Source organism: Haemorhous mexicanus, chromosome 3 (assembly GCF_027477595.1).
Source record: "Haemorhous mexicanus isolate bHaeMex1 chromosome 3, bHaeMex1.pri, whole genome shotgun sequence".
Lineage (NCBI taxonomy): Eukaryota > Metazoa > Chordata > Aves > Passeriformes > Fringillidae > Haemorhous > Haemorhous mexicanus.
In genome coordinates, this window is record NC_082343.1 from 37,859,455 (window position 1) to 37,883,085 (window position 23,631).

General features: G+C 38.9%; 2 protein-coding genes across 2 annotated transcripts in view; both read left to right on the forward strand.

The window, feature by feature from the left end:
- Positions 1–1,922: 1,922 nt before the first annotated feature.
- On the forward strand, positions 1,923–9,211 carry GLO1 (glyoxalase I). The gene is made up of 6 exons (XM_059841382.1): positions 1,923–2,078; positions 3,052–3,134; positions 4,301–4,441; positions 5,212–5,279; positions 6,170–6,259; positions 8,033–9,211. The coding sequence occupies exons 1-6, from the start codon at positions 1,998–2,000 to the stop codon at positions 8,119–8,121; spliced, it is 552 nt and encodes a 183-aa protein (XP_059697365.1). The 5' UTR covers positions 1,923–1,997; the 3' UTR covers positions 8,122–9,211.
- Positions 9,212–10,752: 1,541 nt separating this feature from the next.
- The window catches only part of BTBD9 (BTB domain containing 9), a 114,884-nt gene continuing 102,005 nt past the window's right edge, over positions 10,753–23,631 (forward strand). The window contains exons 1-6 of the mRNA XM_059841381.1: positions 10,753–10,883; positions 12,676–12,842; positions 17,837–18,047; positions 18,582–18,945; positions 20,511–20,775; positions 22,607–22,826. Coding sequence (XP_059697364.1) covers positions 12,761–12,842; positions 17,837–18,047; positions 18,582–18,945; positions 20,511–20,775; positions 22,607–22,826 — 1,142 coding nt within the window. The 5' untranslated portion in view covers positions 10,753–10,883; positions 12,676–12,760. The remainder of the gene's footprint in view (positions 10,884–12,675; positions 12,843–17,836; positions 18,048–18,581; positions 18,946–20,510; positions 20,776–22,606; positions 22,827–23,631) is intronic.

Genomic DNA, 23,631 nt, shown 5'->3' on the forward strand with positions numbered 1-23,631 from the left:
CCTGGCCGGAGCTGTGTCTCCTCACAGGGCGGGCAGCGCAGCGCTCACCGGCGCTTCCCTCAGCGGGCGGAGCGGGCGGTCCAGCGCCCGCCGCGGGCAGACTCCTCCCGGTTCGGCGGAGGGGCCGGGGCCGGTACCAGGAGCCCGTAACCGCTGCGGGCCGGCGGCTCCAACGCCCCCCGGCAGCCGCGGGGCTCAGAGGGCGCTGCCGACGCTCGCCCGCTGCGGCCCCGCGCACGGCCGGCCAAAATTGGAGTCCCAGAATGGAACCGTCATTCCACCGTAAAGACCTCGTGTGCCTGGGAACGGCTTGCCCGCGCCGTTGGTATGGGTAAATGAGCCTAGGGAAGTTACTTGAGAAACGCAGACGGAGCTCGGCGCTGCAGAAGGGCTTTGCTCTCCGTTATAAAACGTGTGGAGTTGTAATTTTTTTTTTTTTTTTTCCACATAGGGTATTCAATCCTGGTTTTCATTCTGCATTTTTAAGGGAAATATTATCCTCCACTCTTAGGCCTGAAATGATATTTTCATACTAAAGGGCAGTGTGTAACTCCAGAGGGGGAAGAGACAACTGAAAGGGGGCCTCATCAATGTGTAAAAATATCTAAGGGGGGGGTGGGGGTGGGAGGAGAGTGCCAGGAGGATATTTCCAGACTCTTCTCTGGAGAGCCAAGCAACAGGATAAGGGATAAAAGCTAGAAAGTGAGGCACAGGAAGTTCCACCAGAATATTAGAAAATTCTTAATGTGAGAGTGACTGAGCCCTGGAACAAATTGCCCAGAGAGGTTGTGGAGTGTCCCTCCCTGGAGATATTCAAAAGCCATCTGGACACATTTCATGTATTCCGGGGTAACACTACATGAGCAGGGAGATTGGAACAGATCCACTATGGTCCCTTCCAATTTGCCCAATTTTGTGATTCTGTGACAAATGCTACTTGAAATCTTTTCCCAGCACCTGGAGACAAAAGCAGAAATCAACCTCTGTCAACACTAAACCAAGGCTGCCATGAGTATGATAATAAGGAAAGCCAGGATTCCCAAACAGCCTGATACTGCCAGGACCTACGAAAGCAGCACCATTCCAGCGGAGCTGGGTTATCAGCTATGTCTGCTCTGGCACTGGTGTGGTACCCTCGCCTCCCGGTGGCAACTGTAGGGATGCATCGTCAGGTCACCGTTCAGCTAAGTAATACCACAGTCAGGGAAGCCCCTTCCCTTTGGTCCTTATGTTGTCCTGTACGCAGGCTTGTTACCTGTGCAGCATCAACTCACACACTGAGGCAAGATATTTCTACTTTTTATTCTAGTTTGCTCCAAGTAGGGAGCTGGATGGTAACATACAAAATGCTGACTCCCCAATAATCACAACTTTACAGTATTTATAAATTTCAACAAACAAAGGCATCAGCATTCATTAGTTACAAATTACATAACCTTGCTATTAATTAGTGCTCAACCTCGTATTAGCTAGTTGCGTCTCTCTGCTAGTTGTGTCCATAGGTGCAATTTTTCCTTACATTGGAGTCTGGGGTCCGTTTCGAGTGGGTGGTCAATGAGTCAGCGGTCACGATTGCCCATTGCTGGGATTATCTTTTTCCCTCTTACTGCTCAGTTTTGCTGACTTCACTCTTGGTGGCTCTAGTCCAGACAGCCCATTCATCACAGGATTGCTTTCTCTTTTCCTTAAAACAGAAGATTAACCAAACAGACGACGTTGACAATGTAGCTGCTTAATCATAACTGTGCAGATAAAACTACTGACTAAAAGAAACACAAAAATTGAAAAGCTTGATTCAGAGCTTGAGGGGCTCGCTATGAGCTAGGAATGAACCGGCAGACCTCGATCCGATCTCACACCTTCGCAGCACTCCTCAGGCAGCCTTGGGACGGAGCGGCCGGGCCGGGGGTGGCGGGGGACGCAGCGGGGCGCAGCGCCGCCTTCCCGCCTCCTCCTCCTCCCCTTCCTCCTCCTCCTCTCCGCCCTCCTCTCCCGACATGGCGGCCCCTGCGGAGCCCAGCGGGCTCACGGACGAGGCAGCCTACGCTGCCTGCTCGGAGCCGGATGCCAGCACCAAGGTGGGGTGGGTGGCGGTGACGGGCGCGCCCCGGGGCTGTGGCGCCCGCTCCTTCCCCGTCCCCTCACGGCGCCTCAGCGGGCGGACGTGCGGGGCTTGGGAGCCGGCATGGGGCCGGGCCGGGTCCCGGCGGGGCCGGGGCCGGGGCCGAAGCTGCCCTGGCGGGCTGTCTCTCAAGTAGCCGGGCGGGGTTCGGGGTCGTGGCGAGGGGCAGCCGGGCCGGCCCGCCTCTGTGAGCCGCTGCTCCCCGCGGGGCGCGCTCGGCCGGGCCCGCGGCTCTCCTGGCTCTGAGCGAGCGCTCCGGAGCGCTTCGGCCAGTCCCTGACCGGGCGGCACACAAAAATCCGTCAAAACGCCCCAAACCTTTTAACTTTTTATTAGGAGAACATTGTAGTTGAATTCTTAATTTTTTTTTTTCCCGTTACCTCTGTCAACCATTATACCACTCACTTTTTATCCACTTGGTCGTTCACAAGCCTCTTGGTATATAGTTACCTCGGAGCTTCAAGAACATATGCTTACAGAGTGGTAGGTCGGTTTATGCTGCCAAGATATAACCAAGCTTGACAGAAGTTCAATACCTGTACCATGAAATAATAAAAATAATGAGCTCAGGAGTCTAGGAGGCTCAATATTGAATATTCATGTGTCTGTTGCACTTGTGTGTGAAGTTGTTCATGTATGCTACAGTCCCATAAAATAAATACAAGGATACTCTGTTTTGATGCATCTGATAATACATATTGAATGATACCACTCACGGGATTGTTTATTTTTTTTAAACATTATGTTACAGAGATGTATTTATTAAACACAAATTTGTATGTATAGAATCAGGACAAAAGGTTTTATTTACACTCTCTTTGTTACTTTTGAGCCTCCTGGTTTTAGAGTAATTACTAACCAGCATCTTTGTTAATACCCATAATTCAATTCTGGTTGATGTATAAAGTATAAACCTTTTTTCTCCACAGGATTTTATATTTCAGCAGACAATGTTAAGAGTAAAGGATCCTACAAAATCATTGGATTTTTATACAAGGATACTTGGAATGACGTGAGTAGAATTTGTATGCTGTGATAAGTTTGGAGTTTTTTTCTGTTCTTCTGAAAATAACTATTTTTTTGGATGTAATTATATTAATTGGTCTAAATAACTAAAGAGTGCTGTCCCATCAGCTGATGCTTAGTTGGATGGTCTGGCAGTAAGCTGTAGATGCCTAAGCTGCAAATGAACTAATATTGGCCTCAACTAGAAATTTCTTTTTTTCTTAAATAGGTCATTAATTATCAGGGTACAACTTGCTTACTTCATGTTCTCTGAGCCTGCAGCTAACTGCTAACTTTTATGACTGTGCTTATAATGAGGAGGCTTATGACTGCCACCAATCACATGAGATTAAGTCAATAAAGGGTGAAGACAAAGTCCAGGCTCAGTCTTTGAGAGAGGGCTTTTGGAAGGCAGATGCTATGCAGTAGCTTAACACGTTTATGCTGGGGCTTTTTGTGCATTCTTAGCATTTGAGTTATTTCAAAACAAAATGCTATGTTTTTAAACATCTTGAAATGAGTCCTGACCAAAGTAAAATAAATTACTTCCACTGTAGTGAAAATGTGTGAAAATAAAAATTAAATACCTTGTAAAAAAGAAATTAGATTAATTTTGCATGCCTGCTTGTTCCAGTTAAATGCCTACATAAAAAGTATGCTTCATGTATTTTTAATTGATTAAATTGTCACATCTGAAAGGGATTTTATGATTATAGCTAGCTGTTGAAACTGTAAATGTATTTTGTCTAAAGGTATGTTTGCTGTGTTCTTAAACTTTGTCTGGTACCAGTGAGCTTTCTAGAATGAGTAAGATTCAAAGTAGATCTTTTTATTCCTTGGTGAAATTTTAAAGTGGTTAAAGGTTTTCCTGTGAAAACACAGTGAAGTAACAGCATGACAATCTGAAGATCCAAGCCTTTGTACTGACTTTTCTATTCAGTTACTGATAGCTTGTTTTTTTAAACATCTGATTCTTTTAAATTTTGTAGGTTTGTAATGTGTTCTGGGGTATTTTTATTTGATAGTTTAAAATGTAGCTATTTTAGGGTGTGGATTATAGAAGAACAAAAATTCATGAAAATAACTTTTCTATAGGGGAAGCATCTTGGTTTATTTGCAAGTTGCCTGACTACCCTTTTCAGTTAATATTTCAAAATAATTATTGCTCTTTAGACTGCTTCAAAAATTTGACTTTCCTACTATGAAGTTCTCACTCTATTTCCTGGGGTATGAAGATAAAAACGATATCCCAAAAGATAAAGCTGAGAGAACACCCTGGACCTTCTCTAGAAAAGCTACACTTGAACTGACACAGTAAGTATTTATATAAGGAGAGATGACACGTTGGTAACATTAATTAAACAGTATAAGTGTAAATCCCATTAGATTGAATAAAAAAAATTAATGATTATTGTGGATACATCTTCACTGTCATACAAACTTAGAATATATCCGAGATTGGATACTTGGAAAGGTTAATCTTCCTCTTTTAGAGCTCTTTCAAACTGCTAGGTGAACATTAATATGAAACAGTACTTGGTATATTTTATATGCATGGCATCTGGGCAAGTAATTTAGGGACCTTTCTTTGGATCCCCAATAATGGGTAACTATTGCTTTTGGAATCTAATCTAAAGAGGTATTAAGTCAAAACATGTGCTTCCTGTAAATAGGACAATTTGGTTAGCGCTGCTAATCATTATAATTGTGCAGACACAATCTTCCAAATGCTGTCTTACTTAACTGCATGACCTGCTACCCTCACTTGCTGTTCCTCAGTGATGGGTAGTTCAACTGATTTGTGCAGCAAAACCTCCTAAGCTCAATGAGACAGGAGTATTCCTGACTCATTCAAATGTAGAGCCTAAATAATAGTGAAGGAATGTGAACATGACTGGATTAGTCCCAAGACCATCCCTGGAGCCCATAACTAGGGAAGATCTTTGTAGTTTAATGTATGCAGCCAACAGCTGAAATTCTTTGTTTTTTTAGGAGAAACATCTTACCCTCCCCAAGGAAACTGAATGTTTAGGATTAGTTAATTTTAATGCTTTTCTTCAATATGTAATAATTACTTCTTACAGCAACTGGGGCACTGAAAATGATGACAGTCAGTCCTACCACAATGGCAATTCAGATCCCCGAGGATTTGGTAGGTCTTTAGTCTTGTGTTTATAGTTTTTAAGTTTTGAAATTAAATGTACTAACTCTTAGAAAGTAGGGAACTTGTCTTTCATCCTTTATCTCTCTTCTTTCAACATGTATACTTTGAAAGATGATGAAAATAAATGAAGCAATGTGTTTCAGAGTAATGAGCCATAGTTATACTCTTTATCAAGAATCTAATCCTTTGGTGAGCAAACACATGCTAATTATAACTACTGAGTGAAGAACATCAGTTGTGGTTGTGTATTAGATTATCATGGTGCTTAAACTGATTTAATCTTGGATTTCTGCTGTATAATCCACTAGTTAACGATTTTAAGGTAGGAGGACAATTCTGTTTGTCTGTAGCAGTGAGGATATTATTTGTGTGGCTTGATTTGATACTCTGAGTGCTTGAAAGGTCACTGCTGTGAAATAAGTTTTCACATTTGGTCCAGCCACTTGACATTTAAAGCTCCTGAAGTGATTTGTAAGCTCAGTCCTTGCATAGCACTAGTGTCACTCTCTCCAAAACCAGCATTAATGATAAACTCCATGTGCTGTCAAACAGAGCAAATATGACAACATCCTGTTATGGAGCTCTGCTTCAAGGAAGAACATGCTGATATAACAGTTTGATTGAAAATCTTGTTTTTCCCTATTCTAAATAAAGTTCTTGTCTGAACAACACAAGATACTTCAACTCTAACATTCGTATTTAAAAGGCATTGTCAAAAGACAACGGTTTGAAGAAGAATCAGGTTAATACCCTGGAATTTTTTCTTAAATATAGTCATAGTTTATATGAACTACAGCATGAAATACTAAACTAACTTCTTTCACAGAATACTCAGCAATATTTATAACGCACTTCACTCTTTTTACCTTCTTGCACAGGACACATTGGAATTGCTGTTCCTGATGTTTATAAAGCTTGTAAGAGGTTTGAAGAACTAGGAGTGAAATTTGTGAAGAAACCAGATGATGGTAAGTCTTGATCAGAAATGCAAGTAATTTTTTTTTCTTTGGTTTTAATATATACTGTCTATGAGATCTTCCTGGAAAGCTCAGTAATGTGTTGCTAGGAATTTCCACTGCTTAGAGGTTTCTAGAAGCAGTTACCCCTGTACCACCTTATAGAGTGGGCAAAACTGGCAATAGTTCCATCCCAGTAACAATGATACATCAGTCTGCTATGTGCCTTCTGTATGCTGCCTGACCTTCAGTAAAATTCACATTCTCTCTTGATGTCATAGTTTACATGTCAGGTATACTGCTGACTGTATACTGTAACTGCCTAGAGTTGTTACAGAATTTACCCTAACATGGATCAGATTCACATGTCATATCTGCTTTGTTCTTGTCTTAGCAAAATAAGTCAGAAAACATAGTAGTTCTCACTCATTTAAACTGAGTCATTTTTGACTTTTCTGGCTATTTTCATGTAAATCCACCTAACACCTACTGTACAACCTACTAGTTAATATATTTTTAACTGTTCTTTCAGCTCTGGTAGGAATAGCCCCCTTAGTCTGTATCATAATTGGCTTGCATAATGTATAGCACAAATGTCTGGAGAGTATATAAGCAAAGAATGTGTATGTGAAAAAAGAGATGTAAGTGACTTTCATTTTATTCACTGTGTTCTCAGCTGAAGCAAAATAAGAAATATAGCTGAAAACTTAACTTGGTTTCTTGAATTAAGAACAGATTTTGGTATTTCTAGCATTGTAGAGTTTCTGAGCCTTTTTTAATTTATCTGTTTGTTAAATGGTGAGAGGCTTGAAATGAGAGTTGCTGACTTAGTGCAGTGGTAGGAATGAAAGAATATAGAAGTACAAGCTTAGACTATATATGGAGAGATTCACAAGAAAGAACTCCTGAAGCAGACAAGGGGTGGGGGCCGAACAAAAACTCTTCATTAAAATTCAGAAGCAAAATTGATGCATCAAGTGCTAAGGAGGAGGAGGAAGTTTTTGGGTTTCACATTGTTTGCAGAGCAGGCTGGGAGATCAAGCATGGGGTTTATTTTCCTGCCTTACTGATCAAACATCTATTTTCTCAGTTGTTTATGTGACTAGAATATATTAAGAGCTAGGCTGGGTCTGTTACAGTAAATAACTTAATGGAGCAAATATAACTACAAGTGTATGGTTAACACTTTAAAGATAACATATTAAGCTGTGCTATCCTGATCTACTGTTGAAAACAACTTTTGGGGACCCTGTTTTAAGGAATAATATGTTTTCCAACAGTAAAATTTATAATAGTCCTGTCCTGCATTTCTTTCCTTTATGAAGTGATGCAGAAGTGTACTGTAAACCATATCTGAGGTAAAAATTTTATGGTAAAATTTCAGTGTAGAGTTGGGAATGGTGGGAGATGAACAGGGCAGAGGAACACGGGATTTTATACCAGCAAAGCCAGCTCAAGAAAATATACCAAAACATCCCCAGTGCACAAAAATATTTTTCTGAATTTCAAGGATGAACACTTACAGGGGCATATGCAAAAAATGTCACTCAACAAAAGATGGAATTCCAAAGTGACTTTTAACTACAGCTTTATTGAGAGTAGGATTGACAGTTTTGCATAAAAGATCTAATGCCGATTAAAAACTAATCTGGATGTTTTTAGAATTATCCATCTAAATTTGAACTAATTCTCATGCAAAAGGAAAAATATTTTTCAAAGTAGTCATATTTGACATTTAGAACCAGCCATGTAGTCTTAATTTTATCTTTTTTTTTTCCCTAATAGGTAAAATGAAAGGACTTGCATTTGTTCAGGATCCTGATGGCTACTGGATTGAAATTTTGAATCCTAACCACATGGTGACTCTCACTTAGTGCTAGTGAAGTATATTGTATAAAAGAGACCCATTTTCAGACTCCTGGAGAAAATCTGTAACAGTGTTTGTGAAATTTGCTTAATAGAGAGGAATCAGTCCTGTTCAGAGACTCCTCCAAAACTGTCCCCTGGGACCTCACTTAGATTCCTTTTCTCTTGTCCTGTGATGCCTCTGCAAATTGTTTCCAGTTAGGAATATGCAATCATTTTCTGAAGAGCACTTAAACAGATTCTCCTCTTGAACATAGATTATGTTAATATCTCAGTAAACACTGTCAAAAGATACATGACCAGAAGCTCACTGCATTTCACACTGATTAGATTTAAACTAGCAACGACAGCAACTCTTGTGTTACTACTGATGAGCATCAATGAAGAGGCAAAAAGAAACTTCAGTATATTTTTTTTATGAAGTCAAAGGATCCTGAAGGCTTCATGTCCTATCTCCTGTACTAGAAAATAAAATGTCAGGCTTATTTTGACTGGAGTAGTAGCATGCTTATAAAAGTCATAATCTTACTTGCACTATTCCAAGCAAAACTCTTTTAAGGAGCAGCCTTATGCAGTCTTGCAAAAAGAAATTTTACATAGGGAATAAATCTGTACAGCAGAAAGAATTCTGTCTTTCAGTTCAGCTGCTGACTGCTGATTGATAGCCAAGAGAAGAGCTGTCATAGTTGCTAACTCACAGTGACCCTTGTCTCTTTCAGCACTAGGAAGAACTCACTCATAAATTTTGTTTCAGGAGAAGCCTGGGGCTAGATTTGGCTTAAATGCTCTGTATATTCTGCCTTAGGAAATGAATGAAAAAGAGTATCTGAAACAACAGTTTCCTACTACTAGACATTTGATCTCCCCTCCCAAAATAAGTGATGGTACACACCTGCAAGCAGCAGGAAAATGTGTAGCATTTCCCTGTGCTACACAAACTATAAAACCCTCTGCCTTGTCTTACTCTGGATTGAATAGCACCTAACTTCTTCAGTTACATGGCTACCAAATAATGTGTAGTGTAACCAAAGGCTAATGAGTAGTGTAAAGGCATTGCAGTTCACTTCTCAATAAAGCATTGGTAAAAACTGCAAGAAATTTTAAAGCATGATGATATGTTGCTTTGCTTATTGTTGAATTCTAGATGACTGAAAGGCTCGCTGTTTTGCTTTGAGGATTCTGTTTTGAATCGTTGTACTCAGCAGTGAAATTTCCAGTGGTTCTTTCCTGTGGACTCTTCACAGACCTCACTGGTGCATCTCTTATCTGTCTCCTGAACAGTCTTGGGTACCCAGTCAATTGCCTGGTGCTGGCCAGTGCCAAAGGGAGTTGGTCAGCTAAAAACTGGGTGAGGCATGACTCCAGCTCCTCCTGTCATATGTTGGTCCCAGATGGTGGAAGGACCCTGGAAAGCCCCCATGTGAGCAGAAAAGCCACGCTGTGGAAAGCCAGTGTCCACAAAGGAGACAGAGGAGTCCTGCAAATTTATTCTAATAAAGGGAGAGAGTTCACTGGGGCACACCCCTGTTAAACCCTCAGCCACATGTTCCCTCTTCCTTTTCCCCATTGGCTGAGGTACTAGGAAGGTACAGCCTTCCTGAACTGCCTACCACATATTTCCTCCTTAAAAGTCATTTTCCCCCAAAGTTCAGAATCTCAGACTTGTGTGTGGACCCATTTGTCTGTTTGAGGAATCAAATTGTCTGGGCTCTAACCTTCAAACCTGCTTGAAGTTGGTAGAGATGTTAGGACCTATTTCAAAGACATTAACATACCCTGCCCATGGAATTGTTTGGAAAGACATTAGCACACATCTTTCCTATCATGTGGTCCAGTGGGTAACTACAGAAGTAGGAGCAGACTATGCTAAAGATTCTCTGCTTAGTAATCACAATTTACTCTAAGCATGTTGGCTAATCTTGTAGTGACCCTTGGTTTTTTATATGCTTGACAAAGTGGAAGACATGATAGATTTTGAGGTAGTAAACTAGTAAAAAAACACTGGCATCTACAAACTAGTTATAGAAGTATCATGAAGTGGGCAAGGTGTGGGTTTGGGTTTTTTTGAGAAATAGTTACTGCTGCTTGTCATACTGAGAACTAATTTAAACCAGTATTCACAGATAGGAAATCCAAGAAAAACTAATAAAGAAAAACACTTAATGATAACTTGCAACGTTTTAAAAATATTTTAGTAGAAAAACTTCTGAAATTGTTTCATGTTCTCACTGATTACAGGCCACTATTTTTGCTTCTTCGAAGGAAGGCTTCTTTTCTTCTAATTAAAGCATGGGATTAAATAGCATGTAGTGCTTTGCCTCTCGGAGGGCTTAAATTTAGCTTCATGCAGTGCCACAGAAGTCACTCTCATGGTTGCATAGCGACAGGCCCACATTCCCCATTCCCGCTGGGAGAAGCTCTCCCGACGCAGGAAAGCAGGACACGCACAGGAGGGTAGGAGCTACGCACGCCGCTACCAAGGAAACAGGGCTTTTGAAGGCAGCCAAGGAGCACCGGACAGGCGGCGGGGAAGGTTAAACACCAGTCCCTATTTCGCAGTCCCCGGTGTCCGGTCGCGCCGCTGTGTCCCGCCTGCCGCGCTCCAGGGGCGGAGCAGGAAGCGGAGTGGCGGCGGCGGCGCTCCTGCGGCGCGGCGGGACCCACTTGCGTCACACGCAGGCCGCTGCTACCCGGTGACGTCAGCGCGCCGCCGGGTGACGTATGAACGGCGGCAGGGCGGGGGGAGGAGGCCTCGGTGGCGGCGGGGCCGGTGAGTCCCGCGGGCGGGAGGGGCGCGGCGGCCGCGACCCCGAGGCCGAGCGGGGTCCCGAGGCTGCCCGGGGTCCCGAGGTGCTGCCGTCGGCGGCTCCCTCCGGGCAGGGCGGGCGGGGGGAGCGCCGCCGTCCGTGGAAGGCGCCGGGCGCGTTTGGCGGGGAAGCGATTTCACCTGAAGTGCCTTGTTGTGGAGGCGAGGGAGGGGGCGGCCGAGCGGGCTGGGGTCGCTCCCCCTGACGCCTTCCGAGCTGCGGGTCGGTGGCGGCGCGGGCTTCCCCGGGCGCGACCTTGGGCGCATTGCCGGCTCCGGCCGCTGGCTCTGGTCGCGCCCGCCTCACCTGCCGCCCCCTCGTCCTGCCCCTGGCTGGCTTCTTAAGGCCCTGCTAAGTCTAAGTTTCTTTCTTAAAAAGTATAAGTTCCGTATTTTGACGGCCTCGTGGTACTCAATGTTTTCCCTGGTGCTTTGGTGTCGTAGTAGTTTAACCACTCTGCAAGTTACGCACTACTGTGATTCATTGAAATTACTCTTAGCTTAGAAGACATATTATCAGACTTAAAACAAACTAACTTGTTAATTTGTTAGCAATCTGCCGGTGATCTTGCTTGCCGAACAGTGCTTTTCACTTATATTTTTTAAGTGCAGCACATAGACCTTCTTAAAGTCTTGTACTGGAATAATTTAAGTTTTTATGCATTATAAGATTTAATTTGAGCCTGCTCACAGGACAGGTGTATTTGATGTGTCTTCTGTTGCAAATCTAAATCAGGTGCTAGAACTGTTCCGTGGAGATGTTTACTCAAATTTAACAAAAAAAGACCCCAAGAATTTTCATGAATGGCTTTTGAATGTGTTATGATAACACAGGCCAACTTGATAACGTGCTTTACTTAAAGGAAAGATAGTTACGTATTACATTTTGATCCTCAAAAACCAGGAGTCTTTCTTTGTAAAAAGCCTGGATTTGGTTTGCAGGATTGAGGTGTGATTACTTTATAGCTATTGAGACTACCTAAAAATATTTTTCCTGCCTTCTTCTTTGTTCTCTTAAACATATTCCATAAAGAAAATTAGAGTGACTCTTATGAGAGAATTCATAGATCAAGATATCATCTGTTTAGTAAATTAAATACAGTTTATTTTTCCTCCTGGAAGGTTTGATGGGAAGGTTAACAGTAATTTGTAATTGTTGAGAGAGACTCATTATGTTGGTTATGTATTTAAGCATGTCAAGCTTCTATATTTCTCCATTTCCTGACCTTACAGTTTTGTTTTGGTTTCCTTTTTAAAAAAAGGCTTGTGCAATAGAAAGGTCAGCAACTGCCATAAGTTTTGTAAAAAAAACCAACCAAAAGACCTGAGAGAAACCCCCAAAACCTTAGGCAAGAACACTTGGAGAATTTTGACTGTGTAGGGAGTAAAGCGTGAGTGATACAGTTTGTATAGACCTGGTTTAATTAGGACATCCATCTGGGAAAATGGTGTTTTCAGGGACATTAATGCTGTAGCAGAAATGTCAGGATGGAATTTTTGGGCTTATAATGAATATGGCAACGTTCTACTGTCTTCTGTGATGGTTTAGAATATTAACAGTCAAAATTAAGTTATGATGACTCAGAATAGCAGTACTGTTCCTGTATTCTAATGTTTTTAGAAGTTGTCCCGTAAATTGAAGGCTTTTTAAAGAATTTATTTCTGCAAGGAGTTAAATTGAGAAATACTCGTCTCTCTCATCGTTAGGCTTTGTGCTCATGGTTTCTGATGGTGTGTATTTCATGCATTGTTCCAGGAAATGCTCCAGTTGTTGCTGTGCAGCTGGATGTTGCTGAATAACATTTCTGTGAGCTTGCTGTTCAGTCTGTCTGTTGTTCAGAATGGCGAAGAACCCTAATTTCCCGGAAGCGGGGAATCTGCCTACGGGCTACGCGCACTGTAGGTCTTCAGACAGCTTCACTGGTGAGTGGACCCCATGTATTTTCTTGAGATTTGAATGGTTTTGTTGTATGCCATTTTAACCAGGTTGGTTTTATATATGTGTTAATAAATAATCTGCACTAAGTGTATTGTTCCTTGTACTTTGCTAAACTTATTCCTTCTCTTCTGTGACAGGAGAGCATCTGAGGGGAATGTAAAATGTTAGCACTTAAGTGACAGGAACGTGTTTGCAGATGAGCAGGGCATAATTTCCCATATGCTTTGAGTCAAAACATTTTTTGGTACTAAATTGCTGTTTAGAATGTTGTGATTGGATGGTGTGGTTAGTTTCCATTAATGATACCATCTGCTTTCCTTTGAATTCTTTCACAACAGAAGGGTTGGAGACGAGGCTTGAGAGTTCTGTGAATTGTGCTATTTGAGCTTTCAAATTGTGAATTTATAGAATCGTATGGGTTGATTCTGTTATATGTGGTTTTGGCTACAAAGTATCAAAACTTGTTTGGTTGGGGTTTTTTTTGGGTTTTTTTTGTCCTGTTACAATTTTCACTCAGGTTCAAATTTTCACTCAGATTCAACTTTGGTTGAACCAACCATTGTTACTTAGAAGTACAAAGTAACTAGGGTTCTGCCAGAACCCACGTATTTATACTATGAATGTTGAAGTATTTACTGAAAATTTCTGTTTCCTGAGATGTATTTATCTTAAGACATATGTGTATCTATTGAAAATATAAAAACCTAATTATTTGAACCAGTGGTATGTTGGTACAGTAGTGTTACTGTTACATCTGTCGTGGTCTGGGAGTCTGTGGTAATAGAAATTGAAACTAAAGTAATATTTTACTGGAATTTATTTACACTCTATGAAGTAATTATGAAGTAATGAATTACAAAAAATTTAAATACTACTCAAGCACCATCCAATCAACTGAGAACTAATTTTTAGACAAAAGAGCAGTGTAAAAGAATTACATTTGAGAAAATTCTCTTTGTGTAATTCTGATAAAAGTATTAGCTTGCTAGGTACAAACTAGAGGATGTAGGAATTAGTTGTTTTAATAGTGTGAAATTATTTGCTCAGCATTTATAAGCTGGACTTATTTCATGAAAAAATCAAATCTAGCAATAGTCTGTTTACTTGCATTTATTTCTAAAGTTTTGATAGAGCTATCCATTATGTGAGCATTCTTTACTCATGTTATATAAAATTTTTCTTCAAATAAATAATAAATAATTTCTTATAGTCAATTTTCTACACCTGGTAGAAAACACTTCCATGTTTCATTGAAGCAGTACTGCTTTTCAGAGGATTCTTCAATGTTAGCCTAAATGAGGACGGGAAGAGACTGAACGCTGATCTTTAATTGTAACTGAGAGTTGTTCAGGAAGGATGTCATTGCTGTTGTTGCTGAATTTCCTGGATCATGTTTTTGTATCTCATAACATGTTACAGATTACCTACTGAGTAGAAATACAGAAAGCATGGAGAGATGGTTGTTTCTCCAGGCACAGCACACATTATGTAGTATTGCATACTTCCTTATGTCATAAATACTAGGCTGCATTTTTCATATGCTCACTGTTGAAGATGGCCACCAAATAGCATGTCTCAGTGAGGTCAGAGAAGTGGTTTGTAGGCCTTAGGACTTAACAAATGCTTTTTAAAATTGTTGCAGTTGTAATGGTGCCTCAGAATCACTGAGAAGACTGTTTTGTTTATTTCTGTGTCATGACCATAGCTGCAGCAGCTGACTCCTGAAGTAGTTAATTAGCTCTGAATACCTCCTGGAAATAGGTTGTGGTGCTGGCAGCAGGCTTACAAATGGTATGTTCTTTGACTGCCAGGAAGAGTAAGCATCTGTATTCTCTGAAAAGGTTATGTTGTTTGATGGCAGAAGATGCCAGAGGGAGCTTCAGGAAGGGTTCTGCGCAAATTCTTAGCACCATCCATCTTATTTTAAATCATAAATAGTACTTGTGAATAACAACTAGAAAAAGACATGTTTAGCAGTACAGGGAAGTTGTGAGCTCATAGCAATTTGGCACTTCTAAAGAGGTTATTAAGTTTTACTTCCTCAAACAAGAAATGTACAGATCGCTTAAAGGGTTGCCTGAATTTGTAGCATTAATTAATCCAGCCTAGGAAGATATGAGGTCATGTATTATTTGGTTCTACATTTTGGAGGCAGGACTGTCTCACTGGTCTGCTTCATATGAAAAATCTACAATACAGAAAAAACTTGTGTTGGAAATCTGTACTAGTAGACAATAGATGAGTTGGCATGTTTCTTCAATATAGTGGTGGTACCCATAGCACACAGAAGAGGTATGGACATGGTTTTGTAAAGGTGACAGTGCCCAACATTTTGGGTCATTCAAACATTTGAAAGGCCTCCTCAGCTTGTAGCTATCATTTGAGTCCTGTATTTCCTGCGCTCAGCAGGTTTGTGTTTGAAACTGATGGCTGGAGTAGTACATGGAACCAGCAATTTGGAGAGCATTACACATCAGAAGAAATTTGCCTTGCTGCTTACACACAGGCCGATATCTAAATTTTTACTTTCCATTGCTTGCTGTTCAGCATCTTGAAGTTCATAAGGACTGGGCATCCTCGGGTCACTAGCAACTGTCCCCACTTCAGACTTTGCCCTCTTATATACACTGATACTTGTTTAGACAGAGATTTATGTACTTTTGAGAGGGAAGTGTGCTTTTGATTTTATTTGTTTATTTAACCTTAAATAGAAACAACTTCCCTCCCTTGAGCTTTTTGCCCTATTGGCACATGACAACGTTCACAACTACTGAAAGCAAAGTTAATGTGCAGCTGGTGGCATTCCCTTGTCTTCACTGCTTTTACGGTCTCTCAGTTTTATTCAGACAGTACTTGTTCTTCTTTTTTCAAGACAAGAGTGGATTCAGGAAACAAAGTAGTGTAGAATGTAGAAAAAAGTTGAAATAAAATGGATTGTAAAATTAAAATGTGCCAATATTTTTACATGGAAGTATCATAAATCAGCTTTCTGAATCAACAAATGTTTAAACTAGCCGAAGAGAGATTATACAGAGTTCCTTGATGATGTGTATTGTGTAATTCACACGTAGTTGGTTTGCCTGACTATTGCAAGTGAAGATCAACAACAGCAGTTATGGGTGTGGTATGGAAGTCTTCAAGGAGTACCCAGACCTGAGCTTGCAGCTGAGTAACAAATAACATATTTTTGCATACTCCCTCAGTGTAATAAGAAGTTTTCTATTTCGAGGACATTTGAATTTTACCGTTGTCTATATAGTCTCAAACAATTATGTTGTGGTAAGTGGTATTGCTGGTGCAAACAGATGTTGCTGTGGGCTGATGTAATCAGCTTAATCTTGCTTGTTAGAAAGTAAATCTCACTGGAAGTGTATGTAGAATCAATCTAAATTGTCTTAACTAGTTGTAAGTTAACCAATGCAAGTGGAAGAAATAGTCTGTTATGATGAAAACCTGAAAATTAATTTGCTTTCATGTCAGGATAGAAGAATGACTGCAGTGTTCTGTGTTCCCATGATTAGGCTGCCTCCAGTATATTGGCCAGTGTTGCTGGTTCTGTGCTGTAGTGGCTACACAGGCACACAGCTTCTAATTTAAGTAACAGAGACAGCCAGTGGAAACCTGGGAGTTTGTTCCCATTTGTGTTGTGATCTATGATTGATTTAGTATGCTGTATTTTTTTCTTAAATTTTATTTTCTATTTCTATCACTTTTTGTTTAGTTTCTTTTGAGATTCTTTGGGATTGTGTTTCCACAGTATCTTGATTTTGGATAAAGCATTTCTATGTGTTCAAGTGCAAATAATAATTAACCCCAAGTGCATCTGTTTGGGGTTTTTTTTTACATATTTTCTCATAATATTTTTTATACTAGGATCTAAAATTATATTTGTGTCATGAATATTTGACTCAAAAGATTCATGTGTTAGGTGTGTGTAAGGTACGGCCTCATCATTTTCTTGGTTCGTGTGGTACACCACCTTTCTTCAGCACTGGATATCTGCCCATTTTGTAAAGTGTCTAGTAACTGGAGCAGGGAAGATACCTCTGAAGAAGGTCATTATCTGAAACAACCAACCTCTTTTTAAAGAAAAGTAAACCACAGTGTCAGAGTAGAAGTCGATATAAGATCTAAATCCACTTTTGAGTGCCCTTGCCATTGAGACTACAGAAAGTCTCTGTTGCCAAAATAAACCAAACCCATAAAAAGCTAAAACCTGTTGTGAATAAAGAAGCAACAAAAGAATTCTATAGGAGATATGATTAATGCATTTATCTGTATTACACATTTGTGGGCAATCTCCTAATTTTATGACTGATATATATATATATATATATATATATATATATATATATATATATATACACACACGTGTGGGGGGGGAAACAAGAAGTCATCAAGAAAACTGAGTGTAAAGAATAAGAAAATTGAATTGTACATTGTAAAGCTTTTCTCTCTGACAGACTTTGTTATTTATTGAAAGTTTTCTTGATTGTTTATTTTTTTCCCAATTCTGAAAAGCTGAATAGAAACCTGCAAAAACAGTTTTTGCTTTTCACTGGTTCTAGTACAGACAGGAAAGTTAAGACTAAGCTTAATTGGTTACCTTGCTTATTTCTATTCTGTGTCTGTGCATTTTAAGTCAGATAAAAATTGCTTTCTAATGGTAACATGATGTAAAATAGTTTAATTTTTAATTTCCTTTGTTGGAAACTTTTTCTTTTAAGTAAATGGGTTGACTGAATAACAAGCTGTTAATTCTCTGAAGTACTTAGCTAGAATTGTTGGTGCTGGCTGTGTTGAGTCTGGTTGAAAATGAACTTTCATAGAAAACCTCAGTTTAATTTTTCTTGTAATATATAATTACTTACATTAGTTACTTTTTTGTTTTGTTTTTGCAGTTATTTTGTTTTGGTTTTGCTTGCTATTCTTAATATTTTTGCCCTGTATAATACTGCTTGCTTTCATTGTCCTTTAGGCTACCAGTATCACCATCCCTCCAAGATGAGTAACAGCCACCCGCTTCGTCCGTACACGGCTGTGGGGGAGATCGACCACGTCCACATTCTGTCAGAGCACATTGGTGCTCTAATGAATGGGGAGGAATACAGTGATGTTACCTTTATTGTGGAAAAGAAGCGTTTTCCAGCACACAGAGTGATCCTGGCTGCTAGATGCCATTATTTCAGGTGAAGTAAGGCTTTTTGTCAGGCTCACAGGAAGTTTTTGTGCAGATGGGATAAACATTATTTCCCTGTGAACTTTTCAGGGTGTAATCATCTGTCCATTGAGTGTGACCTTTTCTGTGTGAATGTTTCTTGGCACATCAAATCATTGTGTTCAAATAGAAAAAGATAAATACCATGTCACAGTGTTATTCTTTTGACCTTCATTAAATTGGATTTTGAAGGTAGTTTCACAGATTCAAGAGTAAGAGAATTTGAGAGCAGGAAAGTACTACTGCAAAGCTGTTTTGATTTCTCAGAGTATAAATGGTGTGTTTCTGTGGAATATAGTCAGATAGCAAGTTTGATTTTGATGAACTGGAATTGAGAAGAGGTTTGGCTGACACAGACTAGAATATATATTTTAAAACTAGGAATAATACTAATCCAAGTTTTTTTTTAAGAGCTAGAAATTTTTTGATAGAAATGCATTTAATATCCCAGTGAATTTTGCAAGAGGGATAAGCTACTAACTAAACTAAACTCTCTTCCTTATAGAGCATTATTGTATGGAGGAATGAGAGAATCTCAGCCTGAAGCAGAAATTCCTCTTCAGGACACCACTGCAGAAGCATTTACCATGCTGTTGAAATACATTTACACTGGTCGTGCTACGCTACGAGATGAGAAAGAAGAGGTTCTTCTTGACTTCTTAAGCCTAGCACATAAATATGGATTCCCAGAACTGGAGGATTCCACATCTGAGTATCTTTGCACAATACTTAATATTCAGAATGTCTGTATGACTTTTGATGTTGCCAGTCTTTATTCTCTTCCCAAACTAACTTTTATGTGCTGTATGTTCATGGATAGAAATGCCCAAGAGGTGCTCTCCAGTGAAGGCTTTCTGTCACTTTCTAAGGTATATCTTTAGTTTGTTCTTCTTTTCCCTAAGACTGCTAATTTTAATGATAATACAGATTTGTGATGAAATAATAGTGGGGGCACCAATTAAAAACTTGTGTTAGCTCATAGTTATGTTATGCTTGTGAACGTGTGCCAGTCAGAAATGCTCAAGATAAGCTGAACTGGAAATTTTGCCAATTTGTTCTGAATTTTTTAGGTATTGACCAGTCAATATAGTTTAATTTAGTATATGTAATGGAGTGTTCTAAAATATGGCAGCAGGCAATCTAATTTTAATTTGTCTTATTTCATCTGTTCCTGGTATAATATGATTTGGCTTCTGAATGCTGCTGAGGGGAAGTCAAATATAGACTTGAATATGACAGGGCATGCTTTGTTCTATTAATTCCTTGATACAGGCTTCATCAGTGATGGGTGATTTTCTCCTGGGTGAACTGAAGCATTCTGGAGATTACTGTGATTTATATTGCTGATTGTCATCATTTTCTGAACTTGCAGAATATGGTAGTGTGGTATGGTGGTTTGGGTTTTTGTGTGTTTTTTTGTTAGATGCATAAATATTTGTGACTGAATCAGGCTGTTCTACGAAGTTGAAATTTTGCATTTACTCAATAGTGAGAGTGTTTTCAAGTAGTGTTCAAATGAAGCAGCAGAGCGCCTTGAATGAATGATGCTTTAATTGGGGCTTTTTTTTTTCTTAGGGGAAGAGCTGTGAAGGGTCTATTGCTTGAATGAGTATATGACACTGCTTTAAATTACTCATTGTATAAGGAAAAAAGATTTTTTTCTCTCTCTCTGTACTTTGTCATATGCAGTTTGTTAAAGCTGAGTTCTGAGAGTGTATTATCAATAAAGAAAAGAGCAAACATCATTCATCAGGAAGTGTACACTTGAGGTCTTTGACATAGCCAGTCCTGGTATATAGAAGATATCTTTCCATTTTCTAGGCAAGCTCCTGATTATTCTGCTAGCTAAGTGAAAATCAAAAAGCTATTCGATTATTTGTGTTCTCATTTTGCAGTCAGTGGGTTTTCTACATGAATAAGAGACAGTGGAGTTTTTACCTGATGATTCTTAGTTGGTACCAAAAGAGAGAGAGAGATTGTGTCAGGACAGAAATCCCAAGTAGTTAGAAATGGTTAAAAAAAGTGGTTTCAAGCAACACTTTTTTTTCTCCTCGGTGGTTTTATAGCAACTTAAGTTTAAAGGAATATTTTGAACTATACTGTTAAGTCCCCAAATATCTTATTATATTCCAAAGTAAATTTGAACTACTGAACAGTATTATATTGATTTGATTCATTCTCTACATTTCAATTTTTTCTAGTGATTTTGTTATATTGCCTATTATTTTGGTCATGGATTCTGTAATTCTTGCATAACTAAATCAATCTACAATTTCAGGGAGTCACCTCTTTGGAGATTATTTTAAATAGCTAAATTTTATAATAGTTATTAATTTTTGCCTTATGTGAATTTCCCTTGATTTAAAAAAAAAAATTCAACTTAATTTCTGTTTATTTAGGGGGTATATTTTTTGTTCTTATTTCTCTTTTCCAGGCTGCCCTTCTAAGTATTGTACTGAGAGACTCATTTGCAGCTCCTGAAAAGGATATTTTCCAAGCTTTGATGAACTGGTGTAAACATAACCCCAAGGAAAACCATGCTGAAATCATGCAAGCAGTACGTTTGCCACTAATGAGTCTGACAGAACTACTGAATGTTGTAAGACCTTCTGGATTGTTGTCACCTGATGCCATCCTAGATGCCATTAAGATTCGTTCTGAGAGTCGGGACATGGACCTCAACTACAGGGGCATGTTAAGTAAGCATCAGGTTTTTGTTTATTTCCTTCTCATTTAGTAGCTGTGGTTGTCTGGAGGATATGGTTAATTTGTGCTTTGAGTTTTCATCTATTACTGTGTGTTAGAAATGGTTTGCAGTATGAAACATCTTGTTATGTAACTTCTCATGCCATTTTTATTTCTCGATATTAGTCAATGATTTTCTTGCTTTGTATCTCAGATATTGCTCAAATATCAATGTAAGACCATTTTTCTAGAGGAAATGGTAATTTAATAGTAAAAGTTTTACAAAATGATTGAAAATAAAAATTAATTTGCTATGAGAGATATGAGATTTATGTGGTTTTTATGTGACTTGTTTTCTACTTCATAAACATTTTCATAATTTCTCCGCTACTTACGACTTACTCTTGACATGCTTGTCTAAATAGTTTAAACAAGTCTCTGAAGTTGTTTTAATGGAAGCCTAAAAAGTGTAAGAAGCTTTGTGTTTGACTTTTTTTCTGTGCTCTCTGTTAATTCAACAAGAGTATCTAACACTCAAGCTTTAAAACGATATTGTTAGTCATCTAATGTGTGAATTTAACCAAGAGCAAAGGAAAGAAGTTCAGTCTTCTTTAAGAGTCTGCGCTGTATTCTCAGTCATGCATGATGAGCCTTGAAAATTACTGCTATCTTAGAATTGCATATTCTTTGTTCTCCTTTAGAAGTTATAGTTGTTAATATTTAAACATATGAGTTTAATATTAGGGTATGTAAAAGTCTTGTTATGCGAGACATTCTGTTGACAATGCAGTAGATACATTTGAATAAGTTAAATGGTCTTCTCTGTCTTCTTTTCCTGGATACTTAGCTCCACAATAAAATTCTCCTAATCACAGCTTTTTGGAGAATGGAATTTCTTTGTTGTTTTAGTACTCATTCAGGATCTTGAAGCTTTTTCTATTTGTGGAAATGTTGACTAGCACTTCAAATTCTGTTCTTTAGATATAAAATTTTTATCAGCCTGTTAAAATTCATACTTCTATTGTCAAACTGCCTGAAAAGTTTGGGGTAGCTTTTCATCATTTAGTTTTCAGATCATGTTTTCTAGGATCTCTCCTCAAACAAGGCTGTTAAAAATGTCTGTTGAAGAGGCTAGTTTACAGAGTATTGTTCTATAGTTGAAGTTAGGGATCATTATTCCCAGCTTGAAGGAAGTTGGGAATAATGATTCCCTTAGCTTGAAGGAAGTTGCTCCTAGGACACAGCCTTATTACTGTGAAATGGTGGCATAAAAAAACTTGCTTTTCCATGTGAGTTCAAAGCCCAAGTAGCCAAAAGTTTCCCATTTCACTTGAGTTCATTTAGCATTGCAGGGTACTGGAAGCTTGTGTAGCTGTTAGAGGAGCATATATGGCTTTACTGCTGTATGTACCAATCTGCAAATTCAGGATGGATCTTGAACATTTGATACACATCTTGTGCATTTACATTTCTTCCATTTATGGAAAAAAACCCCACCAATAAAACCCAAACTAAAAGTCAACGACAGTTGACAGGTGCAAGAGAATTCTGTAAAATCACGAAGGGGACTGAGAGTAGAGCTGCTGCATAATAGTAAATTATCACAGCTTTATTACCACAGAGCATGTAGGAGATACCAAATAAAATTGAAGAAGCAAAATATTTTTAATGCCTCTTTTTATATCTTATTTTCTTTTCCTTTTTTTTTCCTAGAGCATGTGTTTGTGGCCAGTAAAGGATACTAGCAATAAATCTTTGGTCTGACCTAATAGAGTTGATATTCAGAACATTTAATTTGCAGTATGGGAGTGTAAAATTTAAGAAATTATCCCCTTTTCCTCTTAGTACCAGGGGAGAATATTGCAACAATGAAGTATGGAGCACAGGTTGTAAAAGGGGAGCTGAAGTCTGCTCTTTTGGATGGAGACACTCAGAACTATGACCTGGATCATGGATTCTCTCGCCACCCGATCAACGACGACTGCCGCTCCGGCATTGAGATTAAACTAGGCCAGCCCTCAATAATCAACCACATACGAATTCTCCTGTGGGACAGAGACAGTCGGTAGGTGCCAAGGTGACATAAAAAGGGAAAGTAATGCATTTTGTACTGGAGATAATGTAGCAGTGCAAACTATAATTTAAATATTTTATGGGAATAGCATGGTGATGTTGGAGCTGACAATTGCAAGGTTTATTTGGAAACAACCTGATTTTTAAATGCAATTTTGGTTACTTACACGCCAGATCATGTTTAGAGATGTTAAACTACCTTAAAGTATTTCAATTTTTTTACATATTTTCATTTCAAATATTAAAGGATTTTTTTTGTTTCAATTTTTTCAATATATCAACACTGTTAAGAAATGGCATATTTTGACAAGAAGATTGGACTTGATCTTGGAGGTCTTTTCCAGCCTAAATGATTCTGTGATTCTGTAATTCAGAGGTAGTAAAATTTATTTAGAATGTGAATTACCAACTGACTACAGTAGTTATTAGAAGCCACTTCATGGTTAGACTGCTGAAATATGAATTGTCATAGATGCCGTAGCCAGTTGTTACTGACCTACTTCAGGTTATTATGGAATGTATGAAAACTCAAATTAAGCTCATTTGAACAATTGAGAGGCTGCTGAAGTAGAAAAATTGCAGGGGTCTTTTTCTCTGAGAAATTTAATATATTAATTTTGTAACTTGCCATGACAAAGATCTTACAGTTTAGTAGACAGCTCAGCAGATATTCATATGCTATTAAAAACAATAAAACAAGCTTACTTATACATTTATTATATACCTTATTACCTTTCTAATAAGGGATTTATTTTATTTTATTTCAAAAAAAACCCAGTTTGGCATTGCAGAACGTT

Excerpts from the sequence above, each read along its gene's own strand:
- GLO1 (XM_059841382.1), top strand. The coding sequence starts at position 1,998 with ATGGCGGCCCCTGCGGAGCCCAGCGGGCTCACGGACGAGGCAGCCTAC. Across the intron at positions 5,280-6,169 it reads TTCAGATCCCCGAGGATTTG|GACACATTGGAATTGCTGTT; the intron begins GTAGGTCTTTAG and ends CTTCTTGCACAG. Across the intron at positions 6,260-8,032 it reads TGTGAAGAAACCAGATGATG|GTAAAATGAAAGGACTTGCA; the intron begins GTAAGTCTTGAT and ends TTTCCCTAATAG.